At 44.8% G+C, this 25,655-nt stretch overlaps 1 protein-coding gene across 2 annotated transcripts in view; it reads right to left on the bottom strand.

Annotated features, from left to right (window-relative positions):
- Window positions 1-900: 900 nt before the first annotated feature.
- The window catches only part of MTMR2 (myotubularin related protein 2), a 62,834-nt gene continuing 38,079 nt past the window's right edge, over window positions 901-25,655 (bottom strand). Inside the window, exons 4-15 of one of the 2 annotated variants that reach the window (XM_058043844.1) lie at window positions 22,963-23,057; window positions 22,679-22,789; window positions 20,581-20,682; window positions 19,789-19,872; window positions 12,842-12,991; window positions 11,862-12,050; window positions 9,617-9,802; window positions 8,557-8,763; window positions 6,923-7,015; window positions 5,446-5,559; window positions 3,861-4,037; window positions 901-2,864 (exon numbers count right to left, since the gene is read on the bottom strand). In XM_058043844.1, the coding sequence (XP_057899827.1) occupies window positions 2,703-2,864; window positions 3,861-4,037; window positions 5,446-5,559; window positions 6,923-7,015; window positions 8,557-8,763; window positions 9,617-9,802; window positions 11,862-12,050; window positions 12,842-12,991; window positions 19,789-19,872; window positions 20,581-20,682; window positions 22,679-22,789; window positions 22,963-23,057 (1,670 nt within the window). In that variant the 3' untranslated portion in view covers window positions 901-2,702. Of the gene's footprint in view, window positions 2,865-3,860; window positions 4,038-5,445; window positions 5,560-6,922; window positions 7,016-8,556; window positions 8,764-9,616; window positions 9,803-11,861; window positions 12,051-12,841; window positions 12,992-19,788; window positions 19,873-20,580; window positions 20,683-22,678; window positions 22,790-22,962; window positions 23,058-25,655 lie in introns of those variants that run through there. The other variant, XM_058043836.1, reaches the window with a different exon arrangement.

Raw genomic sequence — 25,655 nt, 5'->3', positions numbered from 1 at the left:
TATTTATTATGTTAATAATGTAAAGAGTTTCCTGTCAATGGAATGTATAGAAGACCCAGATCACCTGTATATACAGTTGAAAAATAATAAAGCCAGCTTGCCTGTTGAATGACTTGTGGGAAAGCTGCACTTCCTCTGTATTAGCTGGGTGTTTGCTGCAGCACTGTGCCACAGCCAGTGGGCTTTTTATGTCAAGGAGACTTCTCCCTGGACAGGGTGATGAATTGTGAGCTGCAGGGAAGGGCAGAGTCAGAGCAGTCCACCCTTGCCTGTAGCTGAGCAGGCAGGGAACTCTGCAGGGCCAGCACAGGCAGAAGGGAGTTGAGTTTGTTGCCTGTAGGGGATCCAGCCAGCTTGTCTCCTTGCACATAAGGGGTTAGCTGCTGTTAGATGCTGCTAACCAGGTATAGTGACAGTAACCACTTAAAGAGCAGCTCATGCTGGGAGTCCTGAAAAATCAGTAGCTGAAACTTGCACTTGGTCATTTTACTTGGGAAGGACCTCTGGAGAGAGCCCTGTCCTTGAAAGTATTCAAGGCCAGGTTTGATGGGGCTTTGAGCACTGGTCTAGTGGAATGTGCCTCTGCCAATCGGGGGGGTTGGAACTGGATGATCTTTGAAGGTCCTTTCCAACTCAAACCGTTTTGTGATTCTGTTTTTATAATGCTGACAGCTAAGTGCTGGTCTGTACAGGATAAATGAAACTTGTCCAAAGATGAATCTTGGTTTTCTGTCATTCTAGGCCTCAGAGTTTGAATATTAACAACTTGAAAGACCCTCTGCAGGCAAATGAGAGAGATTTGGATTTCACACACTGAACTTGCAGTGCTCTTTATTTCATGTCTGCATGTCTTGCAAGTCCTTTGAAAAACCACATAGTTGAAAACAAGAGCACAGGAACTTCATCCATTTTTCTGTTTTTATTAGCATTAAGGAAACCAAACAGCCTTCATCAAGAAACAAAATATACACACATAGTCAATTTGCTAATACAGAATAATGCTTTAAACCATCTTATATAGTGATTGTAGGTAAGAGCAGACCTGCCCTCACAGCAAATGAGGAAGTGTTTTGTGTGGATTCTTTGCAGTTTTGAACCATACTGTGGCAGGCCACCCCTTAACAGCCGTGGTGATGCTGTGCAGCCTGTTACTCACCCTGTCACAAGGTGGCCCTGGATTTCTCTGTAAGCACGGAGTGGTGATTGCAGCAGTAAAGCAGGCAGAACTGGAGACTGCAGGGGGAAGTGACTGCTAACTGCCTTGGAAGGAATGTGGCTTTTGAAAGGCCATTTCTTAGGTGGGAATAGGTCTGCTCTTATGCTCCCTCCAAAAATCCCTCTCTAGTGGAACAGCAGCTGAGTGAAGCAGCTGACAGGTATATTAAGCAGGTGACCAGTCTGGGATCCCATCCTAAAAGAGGAACACAGGAACCCACACCAAGCAGTACCCCTGCTCCTCAGCAGAGAGGGGGAGAAGCAGCCTTGCACATACTGAACTGCCTTTGCTCCAAGAGCCCTCCTCTGCAACCCTGTGCTTACCTGTTTGGAAGAGCAAAGGGGCAGTCGTGGTTTCACCAAGTATGTGTTGTATCCCCTACAGTAAATTTTTGTATTAAAATTCAATTTCAGCTTGAGTTTAGTTGAGTGACACCAATTCTTGAAGCAGACTATGAGGAAAAAGGTAGGGTTTAGGAAATGGCTAAGCTGTTCAGTCTGCCAGAAAAACCTAAAGCAGCAGTTGCAATGCAGGCAGAAAGGCGTCTTTGGTTGATGCACAGTTGCTTCCATTAGTTAGCAGAAAGCTGAAATACCATAAGTACACCACAATAACCCTGCACAGAAGCATTAAAATTGCTGATTATGCTTACCCAAGCAAATGTAATGGCTGATCCCAGCAGTTCACATGTGCCCCTTGGTATTCCATTACCTTTCCCCCTGATGACTGTGAGGCACTGGAGGCCAGAGGAGCTGTGGAAAGCCAGGGGAGCCCACTCTGCTCCCCCTCTGAAATAAAGGTGCTGAAGTTGCATCCTGGCACACCCACTGTAAACCATAAGTGAGATTCTGAAGTTGCAGAGGCGGAAGTAAACGTTGTCCCACAAAATCATGTCCTATATTGTTATTCCTCTACCGCAGTGTTTTATTGGGAGAAGCTGCCCTTTCTTTAAATAAGGCATCATTTGCATGGCTTCCTGTGACCTAGGTTGAGGTGAAGGGAATGACTTGTTTCAGACACTGCTGTTGCTTCTTTCCAGGCGTGCTGGCAAACGCACTCATTGACTCTGCTGTGCAGGAGGGTGTGTGATGGCACAGCTGCATCTGAGGCTCCAATACAAAGTCAGGTTTGGCCTTTCAAACTTCTGAGCAGATGTTTTTCCTCCACAGTACTTCATGCTCGTGCACAGACTCTTTCAAGCCAAGTGATTTCCAGCACATCAGTGAACAAAGAGCAAGCTCCAGGCTTCTTGCAGGTGGCAAGTGCAATATAAGCTAGCCACTGAGAAGGGTAATTGCATAGGGGGTCTTGTCTGTGTTGGTTTTTGCTTTAAGCTTTCTCTAGTGCTACAGTACTAATAAATTACCCTGGAGAGAAATAAATAAATAAGTTGGCATCTCCCAGGCACCATGTTGGAAATCCAGGAGGTTTCAGAAAAGCTGCCCCCCATGGTCCTGGGAAGGTAGTCAGCAGGAAAAAGTCCCTATTATACAACTGTCTGTACGGGAGCGACGCACTGCGCGGGAGAGCCGGCGCGCTCCGAGGATGAGGTGGAACGGTTGGTGATCTCTCTCTGCAGCTCCTCCACTTTCTTCTGCAGCTCAGCCCGCTTGGCCAGGAGCTCCTTGTAGCGATTGTGAACCGGTTCCTGCAAGGAAATGTGCGTCTGAGCACCAGGAGGTCAGCATGGAAAAGGGAGCCTGAAGCACAAAGCTGCTGCTGACCTTACAGACAGCGATAGGGGAAGGAGGCAGATGAGTGTCATCAGTCTCCAGCCCGCAGGTACCCGAGTGTGTGCTCTGGCTCTTGGCTGCTCATTTGGATCCAACACGCACAGTGCAATGGTGGCTAAACAAAACAGTCTGTATGTATTTTGAAAGATGACAGTTGCCAGACTCTGATCTCTGACATTTCTGGGGGGCACTGGCCATGGCATCTCAGCCTGGATATAATTTCAGGGGCTTGGGAGGAAAAAACCCAGCCAAATTCTTCTAAATATTTTCACATATTTCTGACTGTTGAACAGTCAGTACTGCAAAGTGTTTGCTGGGTTCCTGTCTTTAACGCTGCAGATCTGCAAAACTGCCACCTGCAGACAGGCACTGAAGCAATTGGGATTTTTTGTCCCTTTCTACTAAAAAGTGATGTCAGCATTCAGGGTCATGCTCAGGCTGCTAGTCTGAGGTGCCTGCCCTGGGCAAGCCAGCTTCCCTGCTGATCACCTTCCCTGCTGGCTGGGGTCAGACCCCTGGTGCCTCAGGCAGCCAGAGCAAGCAGCAGGTTCCCATCACCAGTAATTTAAATACAGCCCCAAAATTCCTATATAGAACCCCACATTCAGAGAAGTCTTAGGGGTTTCAAGATCTTTTGTAAAGAGAACTCAGATAATTTTTCCCACATTCTAAATAAGAAATCTCCCAGATTGCTGAGAATCTTCAGCTCCTGCAGATTTCACAAGGTGGTGATGTCCAGCTGGGCACCTGCATTAGGCAGCTCAAGGTGGTGCTTGCTCTTGCTGGCATTTGAATTTAGGTGTTTGTTTTCAGATTTAAGCATAAGTTTGTACACTACCTGAAGCTCTTGACCTCCAAAGAAACAGTACTGGTACTAGCAGAGAGGGAAGCAGGAGCGGCAAGAGGCGTACCTGAGGCTTCATCCTGGGGTTCCAGCGGATGTAGTAGCCGACCCACAGCTCGAGGTGGCGCATGCTGGCCACGGGATACAGGACGTGGTTGGAGTAGCTCACGTACAAGGGGTTAGTAAAGTCTTCCAGTTGGCTGTTGATGTAAGACCAAAGTGATACAGTCTTTTTTGGAAGGCTCTGTAAGGGAAGGGGGTGGAGGAGGCTTTATTTGCCGTACGAATCCCAGCTATCTACAAACTGTAGCAGCATAGACATATGCCTGTCATTAATATGGAGCTGGCTGTTTTTTGTACCTTTAAAAAAACAACCCCAAAACTGTTCTTTTGATGTGGTTATTGTACTCAGAGCACATGGATGCAGCAGGCACACACGCCCTGGCACAGAACAACCCCTCTGACCCACCCAGCTGTCAACACAGATCAGGAATCGCCACTGCTACAGCGAGGGGACACTGGCATGTGAACTCCTGGTGCTTTAGTTAAACTTCACTTCTCTGAAGTGCTCCTGGAGGACTTGCTGGAGTATTTAATTGCAAAAGAAAAAAAGAAAACATTTGACTTAGGCCCTGATCTAGTGGAATAATTATGCCTGTGAATACTCCCACTGAAACCAGTGCTGATGTACTTTCTAGATTAAGTACTTCACTAGGCTGAGGCCTTTAAAAAAAAAACAAAACTCATGTGCAAACAGCATGCAGATTTTATTTCCTTGAAATGACAATTATTGAATCACTGTGGACTCCAGAGAAACAGGGACACTGATTTCACTATAGTAAAATGCTATCACTGTTATTTTCCATCTAGTTTTTATGATTCTTTTTAACTGATTTTCTATCATGTGTAATCACATCAGGTCCTCACAGCACTGCCATCATGTACCTCTGTGCTGTTAGGCTGCAGCCTTTGGTGACAGAACGCTTCATCTTTAGGTAGGTGAGACAGAATGAGTGCCACTGTTTTCCTTCTAATTCCAGACTGGGTCTGGATGAACACTTCTCTACACTCCTCCCTGGGCAAACAAACCTTGGCCAGACTACAGGGCAGAGCTGGCTTGTGGCAGGACAGAGAGGCATGTCCTTAATAATAGTAGGAGAGTTGTCCTCTCCTGGCAAGATGCAAGCACAGCAAGAACACACATACAGACCAGTTACTTGCTGTAACCTCTGTGTGCAGAATGACAGCACACACTAGCTTGTTAAAAGCACCCTAAAGGGATCACCTCAAGACAAGGCATGACAAAAAAGCACCAGTTCCCACAGAGAAGGTTACAGTAAACTGAAGTTCAAAGCAAAGCTGCATTTCCATTACCTGGGAGTAGCAGGAGCTATTCAACCACTAGTGACTAACTGGAAGTAGACAGCGTGTCCAGAAAGGAGATGGTGCTGCTCTGAAACATGAAGCCTCCAACAGACAGCACTTTATGCAAAGAGGAAAATCCCCCAAGTCCCAGCTATTGAGAAGGGGGCTTGGCATTTCCAGCCTCACATCTACAACTATCTCTGAGTGAGGAACCAGCTTCTGTAGCAATATCTGGCCAGCTAAAGCAATCAGGAACAGGCTTTTATCTCGGGGAGAAGCTGTCTTACCTCCTTCACTCTCTGCTGCTCACTGCTGCACAGGAAGGTCCCAAACAAACAGCTGTACAGGTGATCCAGGATGGTGATCAGGAAGTACTCGTTGAACTCAAATGCTGTAGGAAACTTTAGACAGAAACAGAAAATTACTTTAGGATTTAAAACAGGAAAACAAACTTTCTCTCTTGCTGTGGTCTTGGTAAGGAGTTGGCTTCTTGATTTGTAGAACAGGATCTGTCCCTGTTCCCTGCCTGGCTGGATATTCAGGGTCATATTTGCTCCTTCCAGGAGCAAGAGTTTCCCTCTTGGAAAGCTGCTTTGCATGTTCAGAGAGGAATTTTGAGCAAAAGCCAGAGGTCTGAGGGGTTAGAGCACTGTGTTTATGTACACTCAGTGCTGCTTAAAATTGAAGCTTGCTCTGCTATGGCTGTCCCTCATGACGAGCCATGCAGCCAGACTGTGAACAAAAGGCACACGTGAAATAAATACATTCAAAAAGTGGAAATGTCCCAGGGCCAAATGGAAATAACCTGAGTGCCTAACACAGCACTTCCCAGAGGAACAGCAGGGAGGCACCTGGTGACAGAGGTCAGCAGGAGCAGAAGGTCTATGGGCACAGGCCCTGTTTGTTGCTGAGTTCTGAGCAGAATCAATCTGACCTGAGACAGGGACAACTGAAGCTCCTCAGAGGGCGAATAAGAATAAACTGCAAAGACATGCAGGGGAGATGGAGAGGAGAGCAGGAGGCCTTCCTCCCTCACAACCACCCTCCTCTTCCCAGGCTGCCCCAGTTGTGACATCCTGACCTCATCAGCTGCAGGTCAGGATGCCCAGCTGTAGAAGCAATCCAAGGAGACCACAATGAAAGTGACTTTTGATGATGGTAAAGCCTCCTTTTCTCTCTGCATTGATGTGGTACAGTGCCATATGCAGTGGAATCCTTTTCTTCCATATATAGTGCCATCCTTCTCTTCCACTCCTCCTGGTCTAACCCAGGGTGAGCCTAGCTTTTTTTCAATGAATTGCCTAATCATAGCTGACTTTTGTGTCACAGAAGATCAAAAAAAAATCTTCCAGGTTCCATGTGCCTGGGGAAAAATCTCACAGACACAGGGGATCTCTCCTGGACTGTACCTTTGCCATGCCAGGTCTGAAGTGAGGCACTCAGCTCTGCACCTCACATTATGAATTGGGAGCAGTACATTTGCCTTCAGAAGAAGTTAAAATGAAACACTTTACAGGATCAGCTTGAGCAAGGGCAACAGGGATCTGTTACACCCACTGTGCTAGGGACTTGCATTAGCAAGTGCTTTCTCTGTGCTAAACAGACTCCCAAAAAGCCTGCTGCCACAATTGAAGCAAGAGTACAAGCCCAGGAAGGAGAGCCTGCACAGGTCAGTTTGGAAACCATTCCAGTGTCCAGACACCAGGCAATGTCTTGGTGCACTGTGCATGGCTCTGGGGACACGGGTGCCACCCAGCAGTGTACCTGTCTCGTCATTTGCCAGACGCAGTCGATGAACTGCAGGAAGACGGGAGAGCGATCCGCGTCCGCGTGGTTCTTGTCCCCATGGCCAACCCTCTGAAACAGCAGGACAAAGAACACGAGTCACACAGGGCTTCGTGGGGTCTGCTCTCAGGCACCTAAACCTTTACCAACAGCTTTAAAAAACTTCGAGTCCTGATACTGCTTTGTCCATATCAGTGGGTAAAGGAGTAAAGGACAGCTACTCTCTTTGTCTTTGAAGTGAAAATTCTTTATGGGGATATTTTCATGCTAAGTTAAAACAAGAGTTGTTTGAGTAGAGGCTCCAGATGCTATGCTGGCACTGATTTCAGTTAATAGCTAAAGTTCAGAAGGAAGAAAAATGAGAATGCTTTTTGCTTCAGTTGCAGCTGTTGTCCTGGCTACTTCAGTAGTGGAGGGTGCTGGACGCAAACACTACCTACAGGCACGGCATGCGGCGATACCCGTCACACAACACCTCGCCGCTTCCAAGAGCTGTACAAACACCAGCCCAGCCCATCTCCTGCCACCTCCAGAGAGGCAGCAATGACAGCACTCCCAGAGGCAGCCTCCAGCCCTGACCGTGCTGTGTGGCCAACACATGTGAGGCACGACTCCTCAGAACTAGCACAGTACTCGTTAATGATTATATATTACCTGGCAGCCCAAGTACTGCACAAAGATAGAACAAGAACCTGTAAGTAACAGAGATCCCTAAAACTGTTCTCCCCTCACACAGGGTAATTGCTGTTGGTATCTTCCTTGCCTAGACAGTGAAGAAGCTAAAACACTCATTGCTCAAATACCAGATAACAAGTTTTGCTGCAGCAGAACCTCAGTCACATTAGTGCCTCAGTTTCCCCACCTTCCCCAGAGCATTTGACAGTGCAGCCCACCACTGCAAGTGCTGCACACAGACCTTGTTCTAGCCCTTGCAAAATTAACAACCACTAGAGAACAGCTACGGGCAAAACACAATGGGAACAAGACTGAAAGGATACTACTGAAAGGCTCTCTCAATTCCCATCAGTGCAAACCATAACAAACTGCTGTGTCACAAGCCCACAAAGCTGCCTCTCTGCCAACTGCTAGGGCACAACCACAAACTACTCTTGGTCCAGGCTCAAGCTGCTGCTCTTTCACCTAAATAATTAGAAGCCTCTCCAAAAATAAAATGTGCTTGAAGAAAATGTGAGGTCAAGGCTATAAACAAATTCCCAAACCTCTTCAATACAAAAGTATTTCTTAGATGATGGTGCCCAAGTACCCTGAGAAAATGGACTGAACTGAAAATAAAGACAAAAAATGCCCAGTGGTCTCTGCCAGCAGAAATGCCAGCACTGAACCCAAAGCACACTGCTAAGCATGAGAACATGACATTATCAATCAGACACCTGAGACATTTAAATACCACCTGTTCCCTGTATCTAACCAATACATCCCAAGGAGGTTAAGAGGTGAATGGAATTATAGGTAGAAAATAATAACATCAGCATTCACCTCTCTTCAGTGAGTTTAGCCAGGAAACTTCTCACAGGAATTGTTAAACTCCTCTGAAATCCTTCAAGAGAGACAAGAACTTTCTGTTCCGTGCCCTCCACGGGCTGGGGACTCACCAGCTGGAATCTGTGGCCGAAGCTGAGCCACTCCTTCTCCACGAGCACCTCGAAGCCGCGGATGGTGCGGTAGTAGCCGTCCAGCATGAGCAGGGCCAGCGAGGTGAGCTGCGCCGTGCGGTCCCAGCCGTCGCTGCAGTGCACCACCACCGACGTCTTCCCCGACTCCACTTTGTCAGCAATCCGAAGGGCTCCAGCAAGAATGAGCTAGGACAAGGGAAGGAACAAATTACAAAATCTCTTTGGAGCAGAAACTAGAAATGAAAAATGGCTAGTGACAGCACAGGACAGACCAAGGGCTCTGCTTGCCTCAAGGAGAATGGTAAATCAGTTCCAACAACTTTATAACTAGGACGGCAAAACTGGTGAACACATTTTCTGTTCCAGCAAGATCATGACACATCTAAACTGTAGTGTAGGCACAACTGTAGAAGAACCCTTGCATGAAACTCAGTCCTTGGACAAGTCAATATTTAAATGCAGGAGCGTGTTGTGTCTGATAGGAAAGGCCATCGCCTTGCAGCTGCCCCACGTGCAGATCTACCCCTGCCTGCATCAGCAGAGCAACAAAGTAAGCTGGACATTTTTAGAAAAGAACATTATTTGAAAACCAGCATCTGGAGAAGCCAAAGCATTTTGCCTCCTTATTCTGACTCTGCTTGGATTCCTGAAAGGCTGAGAGGCCCCAAACTCCCAGCATTTGTTTGTCTGGCCCACACAATAATGCCAGGATGTCAAGGAGCTGAGCCAAGAATTTGGAAACTCTGTGACTCCTGAGTTCTAAGCAGAGCTTTCACAGTTACATGTCACCCAGGAACATCCTTCACTTCCAAAACACCATCTTTCAGGATTTCAGCCCCCTCCCTTGTCCCTCTTTTCATCTCCTTAAGATTCCTCACTCCAAGAACTGCAGTTTTAAATGCTTATAAATAGAAAACAAATTATAAGTCTTTACATTTAGAAGGAACTGAAAATCCTGGAGCTGACTCTGGATATCTTTCCCAGACTGGTAAGGACTTGTGGTTGCTCAGTCACGTGCAGGGGATGCAGACATGCATACCTTGATATGCTCCAGCCAGTGAGTTGACTCTAAATTAGACAGCCAATGAGTCTCCTCGATATTGGGATACACAATTTCTTTCAGTTTTCTCAGCGACTCTCTCATAACATGAATGTTGTGAATGTCCAGGAACACTAATTCTGCATTCTGATAGGCGTCCTCACTCTCATAGCCCCCTCCTTTAGCCTGAAGAACAAAATTCACATACAAATCATTAGGAAAACCATATTTTGTACTTTATCCCAGTCATTTGTCCTGAGCAAATAGCAGCTGACAAAATACTACAGTGGCTGGGCTATCTAAAGCAGGAAAAAACCATTGGCTTTATCTTACAGCTGGGAGCAAACATGTACAGGCACACACTTTGTGTCTCTCTTCTGCAATACCTAATGAATGCTGTAATTTTTACCAAAGAATATCACATTACAAGCCTTCTTTTCCTCTGTAATTATAATTTATCCTCATTCAAGCTGTTAACTCATTACATTCGCTAATCTATCATTTAAAAATTTACCATACTATTACAGAGGAGGATAACCCACACACTAATTGCCTTCCCTAAGTAGTGGGAAAGGCAGATTAAAAAAAAAAAAAAAAAAAAAAAGATCTTTACTGCAACAAAGTAGCTCCACCACTCCACCATTAAAACAAAGCTTAAAGTGATGGCATGGAACACCATTTTAGAAGGGTAGAATGATGGACCCTGGGAACTACTGAAATGTCAGCCTCACCTCTGTGTCTGGCAGGATCACGGAACAGATCCTTCTAGAAGATATGCTAGGGCATGTGGAGGACAGGGAGCTGATTCAGGATAGCCAGCACAGCTTCACCAAGGGCAAATCCTGCCTGAGCAGCCCAGTGGCCTTTATGATGGAGAGACTACAGCAGCGGACAAGGGAAGGGCTACAGGTGTCATCTACCCAGACTTCTGTAAAGCCTCAGTTCCCCACAATATCCTTCTTTCTAGACTGGAGATGATGGACAGACAGTTTGATGGATGAGAAATTGGATAATCTCATCCAGAGGGTAGTGGCCAATTGCTCAATGCCCAGGCAGTGACAAGTGGCATGCCTGAGGAGTCTGTACTGGGACTAGAGCTCTTTAATATCTTCATCAGTGACACAAACAAAAGGATCAAGTGCACTCTCATCAGGTGTGCAGATGACACCCAGCTGAGTGGTACAGGAGCTGACACTCCTGAAGGATGGGGTGCCATCCACAGGGACCTGGACAAGCTCAGGAAGTGGGTCCATGGGAACCCCATGAAGTTTAACAAGATCAAGTGCAAGGTGCTGCACCTGGGGCAACCCCTTGCATCAGCTCAGGCTGGGGATGAACAGGTCAGAGCAGCCCTGCCCAGAAGGACTTGGGGGTGCTGGTGGCTGAGAGGCTGGACACGGCCCAGCCGTGGGCACTCCCAGCCCAGGCAGCCAATCCTGTCCTGGGCTGCATCCAAAGCCCCGTGGGCAGCAGGGCCAGGGAGGGGATTCTGCCCCTCTGCTCTGCTCTGCTCAGACCCCACCTGCAGGGCTGTGTCCAGCTCTGGGGAACCAGCACAGGAAAGACAAGGTCTTGCTGGATCAAATCCACAAAGATGATCAGAGGTCTGGAGCACGTCTCCTGTGAAGAAAGGCTGAGAAGGGAAGGCCCTGGAGACACCTTATAGCAGCCTTCCAATACTTAAAAGAAGCTTATAAGAAAGTTGGGGATAGATGTTTTAGTTGGGCCTGTTGTGATAGGACAAGGGGGAATGGTTTGAAAGTAATAGAGGATAGATTCAGACTAGATATAAAGAAGAATTTTTTCACAGTAAGGGTGGTAAAACACTGGAGCAGGTTTTCCAGAACAGTGGTAGATGCCTCATTCCTGGAAACATTCAAGGTCAGATTGGACAGGGCTCTGAGCCCTGTTAGAGGAAACAGTCTTTCAACCATGTGAATTGAAAAATGGTGATACAAAAGGTCTAGGGTGCTAGAGTCTGACCTCAGTACTACTTCAATTTTTTTTTCTTTCCAATGTCATTTCCCACTGTAAATTAATGTAATGGATCATCAGCAGTCACACTTGATATCTTACAGATACCGGTGAAGGTATAAAAGTCTGTCTAGAGAATCAGATCACTGCATTCAGACTTCTTCTACACTGGTAAACCCTTGTGATCCTTAAGAATAATATGAAATGGTGGTGGGAAATGTGCTCTAAATTACTACATTCCCGATTTTAGACAGAGGAAAAAGTACCCAACCTTATTGGCTACAGCATTCACACTAGGCCTTGCATCAAATATGAAGATTTTATGGGACTGGGCATTAGAATCCATGATGGCTTGAAGGTACTTTTCATCCTCCTTGCTCCGCTTGCCACTCACTCCCACCATGGGCTGGCTGCAGCGCGTGATCGTTGCTTGGCTTTCTGGGTGAATCCATGACAAGACCTTCAGAAACAAATGGGAAATAAATAAAGGAAAAATGGGATTCATTAAACCAATGGAGTGAATTACCTGTAATGGCTTGCTCTGGGATTCTCTATCAGGGGGGTCCAGAAGGCTGGATTTTATTACATCACAACTGAATGAAAGAAAGAACCCTTCTGTCTTTATTCATTCTGGTGGCATTCCCAAACTTTGAACAAACAAAAGGTGATCAAATTATTTGAGTCTGACTTTTAAATATGATGCAGACTGTTTTTTCTGGCTGTTGTGTGAGTCAGTATGTGGGCTGTGTCTTTATGTTACACCATATAAAAGTTAAGCACTTTAGGAACAGACTGAATTTCCTATAGACTTGAGGAGTAAACCAGTACCTTTTCAGTTACCTCTGAAATAATCATCATAACAATGTGCTTTGTCTTAATTTCATTAAATAAATGCTCTCATCAAGACTATCACTACATATTTCTCTGTCCTGAAAGTCAGAGTAGGCCAGACAATTGTAAACAGCCAAACAGGGCTGCCTTGTGTTTCCCAGGAACTGAACTGAGATTTGGTCTGAGCAGCGCTAAATTATCTTATCTTCTAGTTTTGGTTTAGTCTACATCTCTTTCTCAACAGTAGTTTCAGCAGATACTGTTGTTTTCTATGTTCTCAAACACGTTGTTGTCACTTTTATTATCTTCCAACCATTTATTTGCTCCCTGGAATCGACTCAGCCTGATCTTGGTATTACTTATTGCCCAAAGCTATGTGTAACAAAACCACATCAAAGTGGCTTCTTCTGTCCCACTCACTGGTATGCGTCCTCTGGACCTGAAGGATGCCACTCTCTTTAACTCCTCGTCGGGAATGTTTACAGGCACGGCTAGAATGGCAGGGTACGTATCGCACAGCTCGTAGCGCTCGTTAATCTTGGTCAGCCTCCAGCTCTCATTGGGAATTCCCTAAAGAGGAAAATGCAGCTTAGCAAACGAGTTGCTCTGAGACCTCAGCACAGACAAATCCCCAGACCTGAAATTCAAGGCAGCTTTTGTTAATGAAGGTCATTCAGAACTGGCACCTGGGAATGCATTATCTTGGTAACTTGCATTTCATGTCTCTTCCCACAGAGGTGGATGTTTTGCTCAAGTCACTGAAGAGCAGGGAAAGTGGGCTTCAGGCAGGGTCACCTATGGCAAAGGAATTGTGGAGGCTACAAATGTAGCAACACAGATGGTCACCCTGAGCCCAACTTTAAGATACCTCCCGGTCTCATCACGGGCTTACAGGAGGGGCAGGAGCAGGACAGAATGGGTGACCAACTCAGTCCCCTCATGGCACTTAGTTCAAATGTGTTGAGTGAAAACTGGGGATACAAAGTGGAGTTACCTGACAGGATGGAGGGAAGGGGGAGAAGGGAGAACAGGCAGTAAAACACCCCAAAAATGAGCCTGATTTGGGCTTAGCTCAGTGTATGTGGCACAACCGTGGAAACCTCAAAAAACACCAAAAGCTTAACAATTGTGTGTCTCTGTCTGCATGACTGTATGTGATGTGCAACTCCCATGTTTCCATCACACTAAGCTCTCTGGTTGAACTGAGGACTTGGGCTGGGAGAGCAAGGAATCTCCACACACACATCACAGAGCTCAGCATGCTGTTATGGGGAAGCCACTCAACAGCTTCCCAGACAACAATCTCCAAGTAACACCTGAGGCACAATGGGGATGATCCTGACAACCTGCAGACATGGTGTGGCTGAAGCTGGGAGAGAACAGACCAACAGGGAGTGGCCAGTGCAGCTGCCTGCAAGGAGAGATTTAAACAGACCCCTACTGCAGCAGGGGTGAGCAGTGACACAAAGCATCTCTGTGGGGAAGACACATCTGCTGCAGCAACCATGGCCAGGCTCTGAAGCACCAAGTGTGTTTTAGGGGAACACCAACTCCTTACACAATACATGCCTCTGTTCTAATAAACACTACTCCATTTTAAAGCAGGGTGGTGGGACACTGATCACCACTGTCACAGCTCCCACAGGAAATCAACAGCACATCTAACATGGGGCAGACGAGCTGTGATAATTACAGCTGACCCTCACAGACTGCAGCCGGTCTCCCATCCCAGTGGTGAGTCACGCTGCCAAAAGAGGTCATGGTTAGAAATCAGAGGGGAGGCCAGACCTTCTGTCTAGTATCAGTCACACACTCTGCTTTGTGAACCACTGCTGTCCTTTGGCCCTCCCTGGGAAGGCAATGTTACTACAAGGATTACCCCAAAAGCCTGAAGGAAAGCTATTTTTGGCCCAGTCTGAAGCCAGAGAATTGGCAGAACCAGACATCAAGCAGTGTGTACGCACAGTCCAAGCTTACTGATGGGTAAAACATGCTCAGAGGTCTACCTGCCGTACACAGCAAGGATGGAGTCTGCTGGGCCCACCAGCTCCGCTGCCAGTCAGGGAATAGCTAGACTCTTGCCAGTCACCAATCTGTTTACTACCTGGAAGTGGACTAATGGCTAATTAGTTCTCAGTCCTGTCCTAAGAAGCACATGATCCATAAGGAATTCCTGAAAATTTCACCTCCCCCAAATCTGAATGAAAATTATGCTGTCGGCACAATCTTGGCAAGAAAAATGGGAGCTAACAAGCAGCTACACAAAAGAAAGGCTCCTTTTCATTTTACCCAGCAGCTCTACCAATGCTTATGGAGAAGACCAAGGATTGGGCACTGGAAAGCAGTCCCTTCACAGTGCTGGGTAGTGTGGCTTCAGAACACACTGCTTGGAGAACTGAGCTCCAAAGCTCCCCAAAGCTCTAGGTCTTTCAGCTGCCGCACTGACAAATTTGAAGGAAATCTTTTCTCTGCAATAGCCCAGACCTGAAAAGTCCATGAAGAGCCCCCAAAGAAAGAAAAGATGCTGTGTGTCAGCATTCAAATTTCTTGTGCCTCGTGGGGAATGTCTGCTTTTCCCTGGCCCAGGAGCCCTGAATCACAGCACCACCCAGTACGCTTTGGATTCGGATCGTGACTTTCTCTAAGGACTCGAAGCAAACAGAAATAAGCCAAGTGGGCTAGAAGAGAAGCTGAATTTGCATCTTCCTTGGATGTTTGCCATAATGCAGTGTAGCTTCTGCATTTATTCGTGCTCCTTCAGATTTGCCCTTTCTCCAGCTGGAATCAATAGAAAAAGCTAAACGTGATATAAAGCACACTGGTATTTCCTCATCTGAGATGCATTTCACTGCTTCCCGGTAAGTTGTAAGCACCCAAAAGCCCACTATGAAACAAAACTGTTACAGATGTAACTCAATTGGCCTCTGCAGGGTAAGGAGTGGCTCAGGATGCTACCTGCCTGTGCACCTGCAGGAGGAACTCAGGCAAGCCTACCTAGAAACAGGCTGTGATCATCCTGAAGCTGCCAGGGCACATGGCACGTCCACATTAGTGACCAGATACTTCTGCATGGGTCTGTCTTCTTCAGGTAAATTAATGCTGCTAGCAGCCCCTGATTCTAGGGAAATTCATATCTCTGGTGGCAGCCAGAGGGCAAACTAAGGAAGGCAGCAATGCCGCACGTATAGTCATAAATTAAATATACCCATGACCATTCTCACTGAGCCCAGGTGAACCAGCACACCTCACATCTGTACTAATAAACTCATTTATCCTCCAAACAGGATATTTTGTCCAAAATGCCACTAGTGATCCTTAACTTGCACCACAGGACCTTTGTGCATGGCTGAAGATGCTCAAACACCCTTACTCAAAAGATGGATGGTAACAGCCTGGTCTGTAGCTATGTCTGAAACTTGCCCCTGTGCTTGGGAACACTCCTTACAACTCTACCATCTAACCATAGAGACACAGCCTTTGTGCCCTCCCCACACACAAACTACACTTTGTTTTCCTCTAGGTAAGACCTTCATGCCTTACTGTAATGACTTGGGTTTGGTTATCACTTGATTTACACTTGATGTTGCAGAAGATTTGTTTGCAGGGAAAACCTGTTGAAGCCACACCAGCACAGCACTGACACCACCACCTTGCAAAGCACATGGTTAAGCACAAGAGGATCCTTCACTGACAGGAAAATAATTTCCTTGCTGTAGTTACACGCAGTCACACCTCTCTACGGAGAGAGAGTCCATCTCTCTGTGGATCTCAGAGATCCACTCTGAGCTTACACAGGTAAGTGCACCTTGATCTGCAGCAGGCAGCACAGGATGCAGCTGCAGAGCCAAGCTGGTCCCTCTGCCATTTACTGAGCCCAGGCTGTGCCCACTCAGCCCCAGAGAGCTGTGATCTGTTCTGCAGCAGAGACATACACAGCATAAGCAGGACCTCAGTTAAACCATGGGACATTTAACGTTCAATCCTCACTTTGCTTCCCAAGTTACACCCAACAATCCTCTGGAGGATGATGTTACCAAGCTCTACCTTTCTCACTCTGCTTGTATACTAATGCTGGGCACTTCTTTAATCGTGAAAACAGGTCAGTTCTTCTGAGTTATTAGTTTCTACATGTTTTCTCCAAAAGCAGGAACCACAGCCCTAATCTGTGGCTCCCCAGTAGATATGACCAGAGCAAGGGATATTAGACAAGAATGACTTTTGTAGGGAAACATCACACAACTACACAACCTCTTGTAATATTTTCCAAATGCTCCCCACCTTATTAAGGAAAATAAAGCTTTAAGTTACTCCAAAGGCATCTTAAGGACTTTTGGTTTCAAGTGGGTCTTATTCACTTTGCAATTCTGTTTTATATTCTGCCAGCCCATGTGTAATAAAAATCAGGGAGCAATTTCAGTTTTAAATTTCATTTGCCACATGTGATTCCATTTACCAACTAAATCTCAAACCTCTCTGAGTTCCTTTTGTTCTCTACAGGTTGTTTATTACTCCCCATAGTTTTACACAATCACAGATTTTTAATAAGTTACATATTTCCATCCTTCCCAAGAATGCTAACGGGGAAGTTAGGGGTCTACTGACTATCTTTCCTGATTGCAACAATTGCTATCATCTCAACATATTTCTATTAATTTTAATAAAAATTGTAATAAATAAACAATAGCACCCTCAAACTGGACATGTCTACCAGTGTGGACATAGAAATTACCATGGATCCTGGTCTAAAAGTCTTTTCTGGATGCCTGGTAGGTGGAGTTTACTTTTGCTCCACTCCCCTTCCCACACATCCCTGCTCCCACAGGGAAAAGACTGACCTGGCCTAAGACACAGCAAGTTAATGCCTGGCCATCCTGCTGGGCTGCTGATGCCCTAGGCCAGCCCTTCTCTAACAGTTTCTAAACCAATTCCAGAAGGTCCTGCTGACAGTGCATATGTCCTGCTTTTCTATTTCTGATCACAATTCATAGAGTCAGAGACAGGTAATCCCATTATCTGATTTGATGATGCCAGTTTTGTTTCACTGTTAACGAATCCCTGCTGCCATTTCAAGACATAATCCTGATTTACTGTAGTATTTGTTATTGCTTTAGCAGAACCTGGTTGGATTAAGAAAAAAGGCTATGACACTCACACAGATAAATTGAACATCCATAGTTACAAACACTGGAATTAAATAAACAGACTGAAATACCTAAAAGTTTTGGAGTGGACATAAAGCATCATGCTGCAGGACTTAAATCAATCCAACAAAAGGGATGAAATTCTCCTCCTGGCCAGATCACAACATAAACATCTACTGCAGTATGGCTTGCTTCTTCTTCAGCAGCTGGTGTTGGTCACTTTTGGAGATAAGGAACTGGAGCAGATGGATTGTGTGATCTGGAATGGTAGTGATTGTGGCCCATCATGGGTAAAACTCAGAAAGGCTGTGGCTGCAAAAAAATCTTGCTTTGGATTTGCTTTTGCAGTTAACACTGTAAGGAAATGACCACGGGCATGGACGCTGGTTTCTTGACATAGAAGCACTCAGGCAAGTTTGTCCTTCCCATTCACAAAAAATTAAACAACAAAGAAGCAGGCCACAGCACAAGTACACACTGCAGCAACACCTCAGCTGTGTCACATCTTACACCCATTTTCTTTCCAGAAAGGCCATGAAGAGCTGCAAATCACAGGCATGCAAACATATGTATTCTTTCACCACTTCACCAAATTCCTGACAAATTTAAGGTGCACCAAATCACTGTATGGTGATTTGGTGCACCTTAAAAAAGAAACTAATTTGGACAGAAAAGAAACTAATATGGACAGAAAAGCTTCTATCATAAAAACTGGCATGCCAGGAATTAGAAAGTGGAACAATCTACATGGAAATTATCTAATTTCCTCTTCCCAGGTGTTGTAAAAATGTCTTCTGTACTTTACCTGTTTTGACTGATGCTTGGCTGAGTGAATGCTGTGCTTTCCAGGGGAGATTATTTTGATAGCACAGGTATTCTTTTAGTTGTCACTCCAAAATTTTCAGCCCTACAAAAAAGTGTCTTGCTCAAATAGCTTGGGCTGCAAATCCTTCTCTACAAGCAGATCTTCCCATGAAATAGCTACCAAGAAGGAGGTAAAGTCTAAACAAAGCAATAATTGCTGCATTATCTGATCTTATGCTCAAGTTGACCTTAGTCAAAAAGTGATTAGAAACGATTGGAGTTTGTCTTGACCAGGATTTTAGATTGTGGCATCTCATTGCAAAATACACTCCTTTGCACTGAAGGCAGCATTCAGTAGGATACAGTAAGATACATCTTGCTTCCCATTAGCAGTCTAGAAGTCAGCAATCTATCTTAGGCAGCTATTTTAGGAGAGAACAAATCACCCCCAACAGTGAAGCACTCTCTCCCATCTGTTAATGACAGGCCTCGATAACCAATTTAGAAGGCATGCCCAGCTTTTAGAAGGCTAGAACTAGAAAAATGAATCCTTAGATTTTGGATTCCAGGAATCAGATGAATAACTAGGCTGGGACAGAGATCTGGTTTTGTTTGATTTGATTTTTAAGAAATGGTTTAACATTTCTTAATTTTACAATAGAAAATTGGTTTTATCCTGAGGGATCTAGAGGAGACAGAAGCTTATAGTGTCCAGGGCAAACGTGCCACCAAATCATGCTCCTTTTTCTACTTGAGAATTTTATGACAGGAGTGATTTCATTATAAAAAAATCAAAATTCACCCATCTTTTACTCCAAAGAGGACTACTCAAGTTTTCACCACAGTATTCCTAATCCACAGCCTGTCACTACATAATCATTAATACCTTTGATCTGTCTACTCTGGACACACTAAACTGTAAATAACAGTACTCTCCAGGCTGATCCCTATGCTGAGAAGGGATGCCTTGCCCATGCCTAAGATAGTGAAGGCATTCCACACCTAATTTCTTTCCTCCCAAGTTGCAGTTTCAGACAGGAAAACCTGGAAAGAATTAAAACCAATACAAGCAAGCACTGAGGTGTGAAACTCAACAATGGGATGCGTGTACCTGGAACATGCACCCTCCATTCTCCACTGCCAGCAGTACCTGATCACCAAGCCAGAGCATTAGTTTTTTCTAGCTGAGCCTAAAGTCAGCTCTCTGCCACCTGAGCTGATGTCCAGCAGTGGATGCCCCTATCTCTAAAGCTGTACTGCTCTCAACAAGCACTGCAGTGTGAAAAACAACATCCCAACCAAGCCTGCACAGCATTTTTCAGCAGAATCAGTCTCTGCTCCATGTAACCTGTCATTTTATCACTGCACAGACCCTTGTTTCTGAAGAGTAGGGGATGAGGAAGGATGTGGCACAATACCCACCTGTCTTCTGTACTCCCAAGTTGGGTCATACACTTTCCATCCATTTTCTGGGAAAACCTCTTTGTACTCAAAGGCAAAAAGTGGCTGAAAGAAAGAAAATTTACCTTTAAGAGCCCACTCAGAGCCCATTTATACAATGTTTGATATCTCAAATAGTAATTCATGACTGACCCTTCTTTTTCTCCACCATCACTTTTCTTTCAGGGTTGTATAAAAAAAGATTAACACTCTCACTGTAGCAGGTAATTAGTACAACAATATACCTTCCAATATGTCCCTGATCTTGCTTGGCTATTAGCTAGTACTTCACAGACAAAAGAAGTTTGTTATTAAGGAGAGAAGATAAAACTACTTAGGCAAGAATGCTCTTACAGATTAACAACCAGAGCCTTTCAACCAGCATTTGAAACAATTGCAGTGTCATAACATTAGAGAACACGGGGGCTGCATTCCAGATTTGGGGCACTGCAGTCACCATTAGCGGTGAACCCCTGATGGATGTCACTGTGATTTGAGTACTTTCCCTCTATTTGAGTACTTTCTCTCTGTTACAAGGCTTTATCAGTAGGTCATCCCCCATGCATGAAAGAAGGCACTGTAATAGATTTTTCCTGTTTCCTATATGATCTAAACTCCTACAGAATTAAGTTGAAAACAGATTTGAAAACCAGCACTTCTCATCCCTCAAGAAAATGCACCCCACGTGAATGCTGTATTAAGTAGATGGGACAGAACAAAACAGTTTACTGCTACTCTGTGTCTTTTGGCAAAAGCTGAAGAGAAAACACTCACCAGATTATTTGAAACTGGAAAAGCATATTTCATTAGGTTCTCAAATATAGATCGTCTAGTTCTCCCTTCAGGCTTATGAGCAAACCGCAAGTTTCGAATATCCTAGGGGAAAAAAGAGGGAAATCACGTTGCAAATTTCTGAAGCACCTCAAAATCCAAAGAAAATCCAAAAGCCAGAATTCAAAATGGGGTCACATGACAATGTTCCTTCTAGCACTGATTTAATGCTTTGAACAATGCTGCGCTGCAATGTTGGGTTTGGTTGAGGGGGTTGCCTGCAGCTTCCAACAACAGCAGAGCAGCTGAGGGAGGGCACAGCTGTGTCTGACCAGAGTATCTTGCCTTCACATGAAGCTCTCCATCTGCTGAAAGTCTTTGGGAGAGCCCTGCTCAGGAAAAAGCTATGTTTGACCAGCAGGACTTTGTGAGACAGACATCCTTGGCTCTCACTGAGCTCTCATGCCAAGCAATGCCATAAGACCACTGGAGGGGATGGCCTAACAAAGTACCTCCACAGAGCTACTGCACATAGAGGCCCCAAGAACAGCCAGCTGGGTGCAAAGCATCCAGTGCCATCTCCCTTTAAAGCTTCCACCTCTCAGAGCACTCAAGGGGATGTCTTGAAACCAAGAACTCCACTTTGCACAGCAGCACAGTTTAGACAAAAAGGGGTCATTCAGGACCTCCTTTCCATAAGTCATCTACAAAACCAAATTTGGAAAGTAAATAAAACATCTCTAAGTTTTTCCAGTCAAGCCTGCAACTAAAATGCTTGCAGCAAAGAGTCTAAAACTCATCAACAGGAAATGAACTATCAAGTTCAAGTACATGAAGATAGCAGAGCAAGTCAGAGAACAAGATAAACAGCTGAAGACTTTGCTTCCTCACAGGGATGACATGGCTGGTCTCCTGAACTTTTCAGAATGGCTAAGATGTACCTGTACCACTCTGTTATTACACTAAGCTGCTGTGCATATCCTGGTGAAGCAGGCTGAAATATATAAATAGGCTATAAAGGGCCAAAACACCCATCCTATAGTTTGTGCCTAAGTTTCCCATAAAGGGAAATGATACAGTTCACTCCAAACCTGACCAAGTGTGCTTACAGACAAAATGGCTGAGGACCAGGAATCCAGATCAAAACAGGGAACAAATTAGCTCGCCAGCACAAGCACCCCACCCTGTGTTAGCCAGGGTGGATTATGACTCTCACAGGACAAGGGAGCAGCTGGATTATTTGGTACAGATTGCAGTAACTGGTCTTGACTCAGCACACCCACAGCTTGACAGTCTGCTTAGCTTCCTGCTGCCTCAAAATCACAGCAGTGACCAGAGCACTTTGGGATTCCTATTCATTCCTCCATCTGCTCTTATCCAGCATCCTTTTAGCATTGAGGGGCTCTGACAAGCTCTAAACAGCCCAAGACTTACAAGGTTCTGAATCCAGCCCTTCCTATGTGCTCACTGAGGGAAGCAGAAGGGCCATGCCATCCAGAGATACGGATTTAGGAGGAGATACGGTGGTTTTATCTACTTTGTGGATCTACAGTAAGCAGACATGAGGAGGCAAATTGTTAATTTTTGTATTTGCAGTTATTCCAAGGGTTCCTGAGGGGCACATGTGAAATCTGTACTGCCTTGAAAGAAATGAAAGAACAGCCCTGATGAGGACTGATGGCTATTCACCAGTCCCTCATGGCAAAGCACTGCAGCAGGACATGAGCTAATGATTTAGGGGGGGAAAGTGCCCCTTTCTTGCTCTTGAAATGCAAATAAGTGAAAGGCCTACTGAAATCCGCAGTAACTGGAGTCTACCTAGAATAAGTCTGGTGGACAACCAGAAATGAGAAATGAGGGTACAGGCCTACACTTCCATGATCAAGGAAAGCTATTGCCCAGCACAAAGCCTGAAAAAAGGTTTGAATCTCTTCTCAAATGAGTGGAGCTGGAGAATACTGAAAACTACTTTTAAAATAATGGTTTTTGACACCTGTGAAGTCATACTGACCGAAACATTTTGCAGAACTTCCTACAGTGCCACAGAGACAACCTTTAAAAATATATGTTCCCCTATTGTAAAACACAGATAAAAGTTTACCTTGCACACAATCTCCAGCCCATAGGAATTTTCACCACGACTGGAAGCACCTCCAATTTTCTCCACTCTGTTGATTACACCTAAAGATGCATCTAGGACAAAAGGAGGGTCCTGTAGACAGTTGAAATTTGTGAGTTTAAAAAGGGGAGGGGGAAAAATCCCCAGCTCCTGCTCCCTTATGTCTATATTGCCAAACAAAGAGCCACATTTCACACAGAAATACTCTCAACACCCAGATCTAAAGATTGAAAAGGTAGCAAAAGCAGATTATTTCAAAAGCTTACCCGTTCCATGCTTTTAAAATACAGTCTATAATTGGTAACAGTAAGGGTTCCTCTGATTGCTCCAGTGAAGGGGCAGATGTAAGTAACATCCTTAGCTTAAGAAAAAAAAAAAAAAGAAAAGAAAAGAAAATGTAAATTTCACAGTTAATTTATGGGAGAAAAATTATGCCAGCAACAATATTTGTGGGCAGATGTAAGTAACATCCTTAGCTTAAGAAAAAAAAAAAGAAAAGAAAAGAAAATGTAAATTTCACAGTTAATTTATGGGAGAAAAATTATGCCAGCAACAATATTTGTGGGCTGTACCTTGCAGATGATAAAATTAAAACAAGTTTAATCTATGGTTCTAGCCTAGAGCCAACTTGCAAGTTTCAGTTCTGTGGAGAAGGTAAGAGTTTGGGTAGAGACAGTACCATCATCCAGAATCCTACATTTGACAAAACTGCCACCCCTGCGAACAGGCCAGTGTTCAGTGCAAACTGTTTGCTCTTACTGCCAGTAGCTGAGAATGTCATGCATGAAAAGAGGAGACCACTCGTGCCTGGATGCACACATTTGAAGCTGGCAACAATGTGCATAGAAGCTAAGGATTGTGCCCAAGATGGTTTGTGCCACCAGGGGCAGGAGAAGGCAGTTCTCATACATCATACGTGTGGTTTTTCAGATGCTTGGGTCCTTCTGTACACCTTTGCATGTGGAGTTAGCCCTGGGATGAAGGCCCTCATGCTAAAAGCCAGCAGAGCTACAGTGATTTGCAGGAGCCATGAATCTGTGCAGCAGCCAGCTGCTGGTGATCTTAGGTCTGAAGTCAGTGATCAAGTTACTCTGCACAAGTCAATTATTTTTGAGCCTGAGTGACGGTGACTCAAAACAGTCCCCTTCTTAAATGGCCTCAAACATTTCTCACTTGCTGCAGCAAAGGGAAAGAGGTGCTGCTGGCTTTCCACAGCAAACACCTCTAACTGCCCTTCTGTTTTATATCACCTAAAAATGCCAAGATTTAGGTTGTTGCCTCCCCACCTCTGCTGCCTATCACTTCTTCTGCCACTGAAGCAGTTGTGTTGTGGCAATGGTTTGCACTATCACCAAGAACTAATAACACCCCTCAAAAACAAGAGGAGACCCACTGAGCTGCCAGATCCATGAAAAAACTCCCTGGATCATCTGAATAACCTCAAGCCTCCAAACCCTTGGGGACTCATTTTGCAAGGACTGTGTCAGGAGGACGGCTCGCCTCCCACCCAGGAGACAGCCACCATGAGCATGAGGTCTGAGGCTACTGGGGGGTCAGAATGGGAACCTAAATTTCTTCTGCCTTTATCCCATGAGATTTAGCCCAGAGGGGGAGAGAGAAGAAGTCTGCCTTATTCCAGGGCACTGGCAATTCATATAACTAAATCATCATCCTCAAGTCAGCTCTGCTTCTGCATTGTCTTCCTTGACTCTCAAGATCTGGATGCGGAGAAAGATCCTTAAAACATCAGAAGTGACTAATTTGCAGCAAAATATGTAGCATACAATATCTGGTTAAAAAGAAATAAAATATACATAACTATACTAAACATGCTAGTAATTCCATTATTTATTTATTTATGTATATAAATTTACATGTATTTGTTTGAAGGAAAATTAAACACAAAATGCTTATAGCCACTTCTAATTAAACCAAGTGTTTCATTAGTGTCCGATTATTAATCACTTCTTTTCAAAGGCTAGTTTGACAGAGGTTTGAAAGCAGACTCAGGAAGCATAACAAGGGTGAGGGCAGCCTGCCTAGTTTTTCCACTGGAGTTCCCATTATTCAAAATGCAATTTTGAAATGCTTAAAAAAAAACCCAGCAAAATCCACTAATAAGAAAAGCATGCATTTACATCTGAAAAGGAATAGGATTTCTGGGTAAAGAGGAAAGGTGCTAGAAAAATGTTTTCCAGGTAAGGAACCCCAGGCACGATCTCAAACACTGGCTTTGCCAGCATGTAAGCCACACCACCTTTCACATTTGCATTTTATTAGCCTGGTTTCCTAAGGAAACAATTTTACTTAATTACACTGCGCATGTACAAATGTACCTACACACATGGCTTGTCTGACCTTCACCCTGCCACTGCTGCATGATTTCAGCAGTCTCTACTTGATAAACAGGGATCTCCAAGGCATTAAAGTGCTTCACTGTTTGTGAGAACGAATGCCAGGTATAATAGAGAGGTTGTAGTGGTGCTATCACCACGGGAAAGCCTAATGAGCTCAGCCTTTGGTATGTATAAGAGAACACATATGGGAGAAAGAAACTGGAAACCACATTTACTAATTCCCCTGCTTGTGGAATTCCTGTCTTTTACAGGCCAATCTTACCCTAGATTATTGGGTTGGCTGAAAATATTTTTTCTTCCCTTCCCTGTAAAATACAAGAATTACATTTGCCTTTCTTCACACTTTTAACAGGAAACAATTATTTCTGATGAATAACAAAGATTTCCTTTTTGCTGCCTTTAGCTTCTTGCCGGAACAGGCAGCTGCTGTCTGGGCTACTCCAAAAGCCACCCAGTCTTATAGATTTATGTGGCCCATCACACCATTTGCCAACAGATAAAGCACTGGTAACTCTGACCTATTAAACCATTCCCTAGGAACCCTTCAAAATACTGCCTCACTGTTAGAGCTAATAGCATCTGTGGAGAGAGTTAGGTATCAG

Source organism: Melospiza georgiana, chromosome 2 (assembly GCF_028018845.1).
Source record: "Melospiza georgiana isolate bMelGeo1 chromosome 2, bMelGeo1.pri, whole genome shotgun sequence".
Taxonomy (NCBI): Eukaryota; Metazoa; Chordata; class Aves; order Passeriformes; family Passerellidae; genus Melospiza; species Melospiza georgiana.
This window is presented reverse-complemented; position numbering and strand designations above follow the sequence as displayed.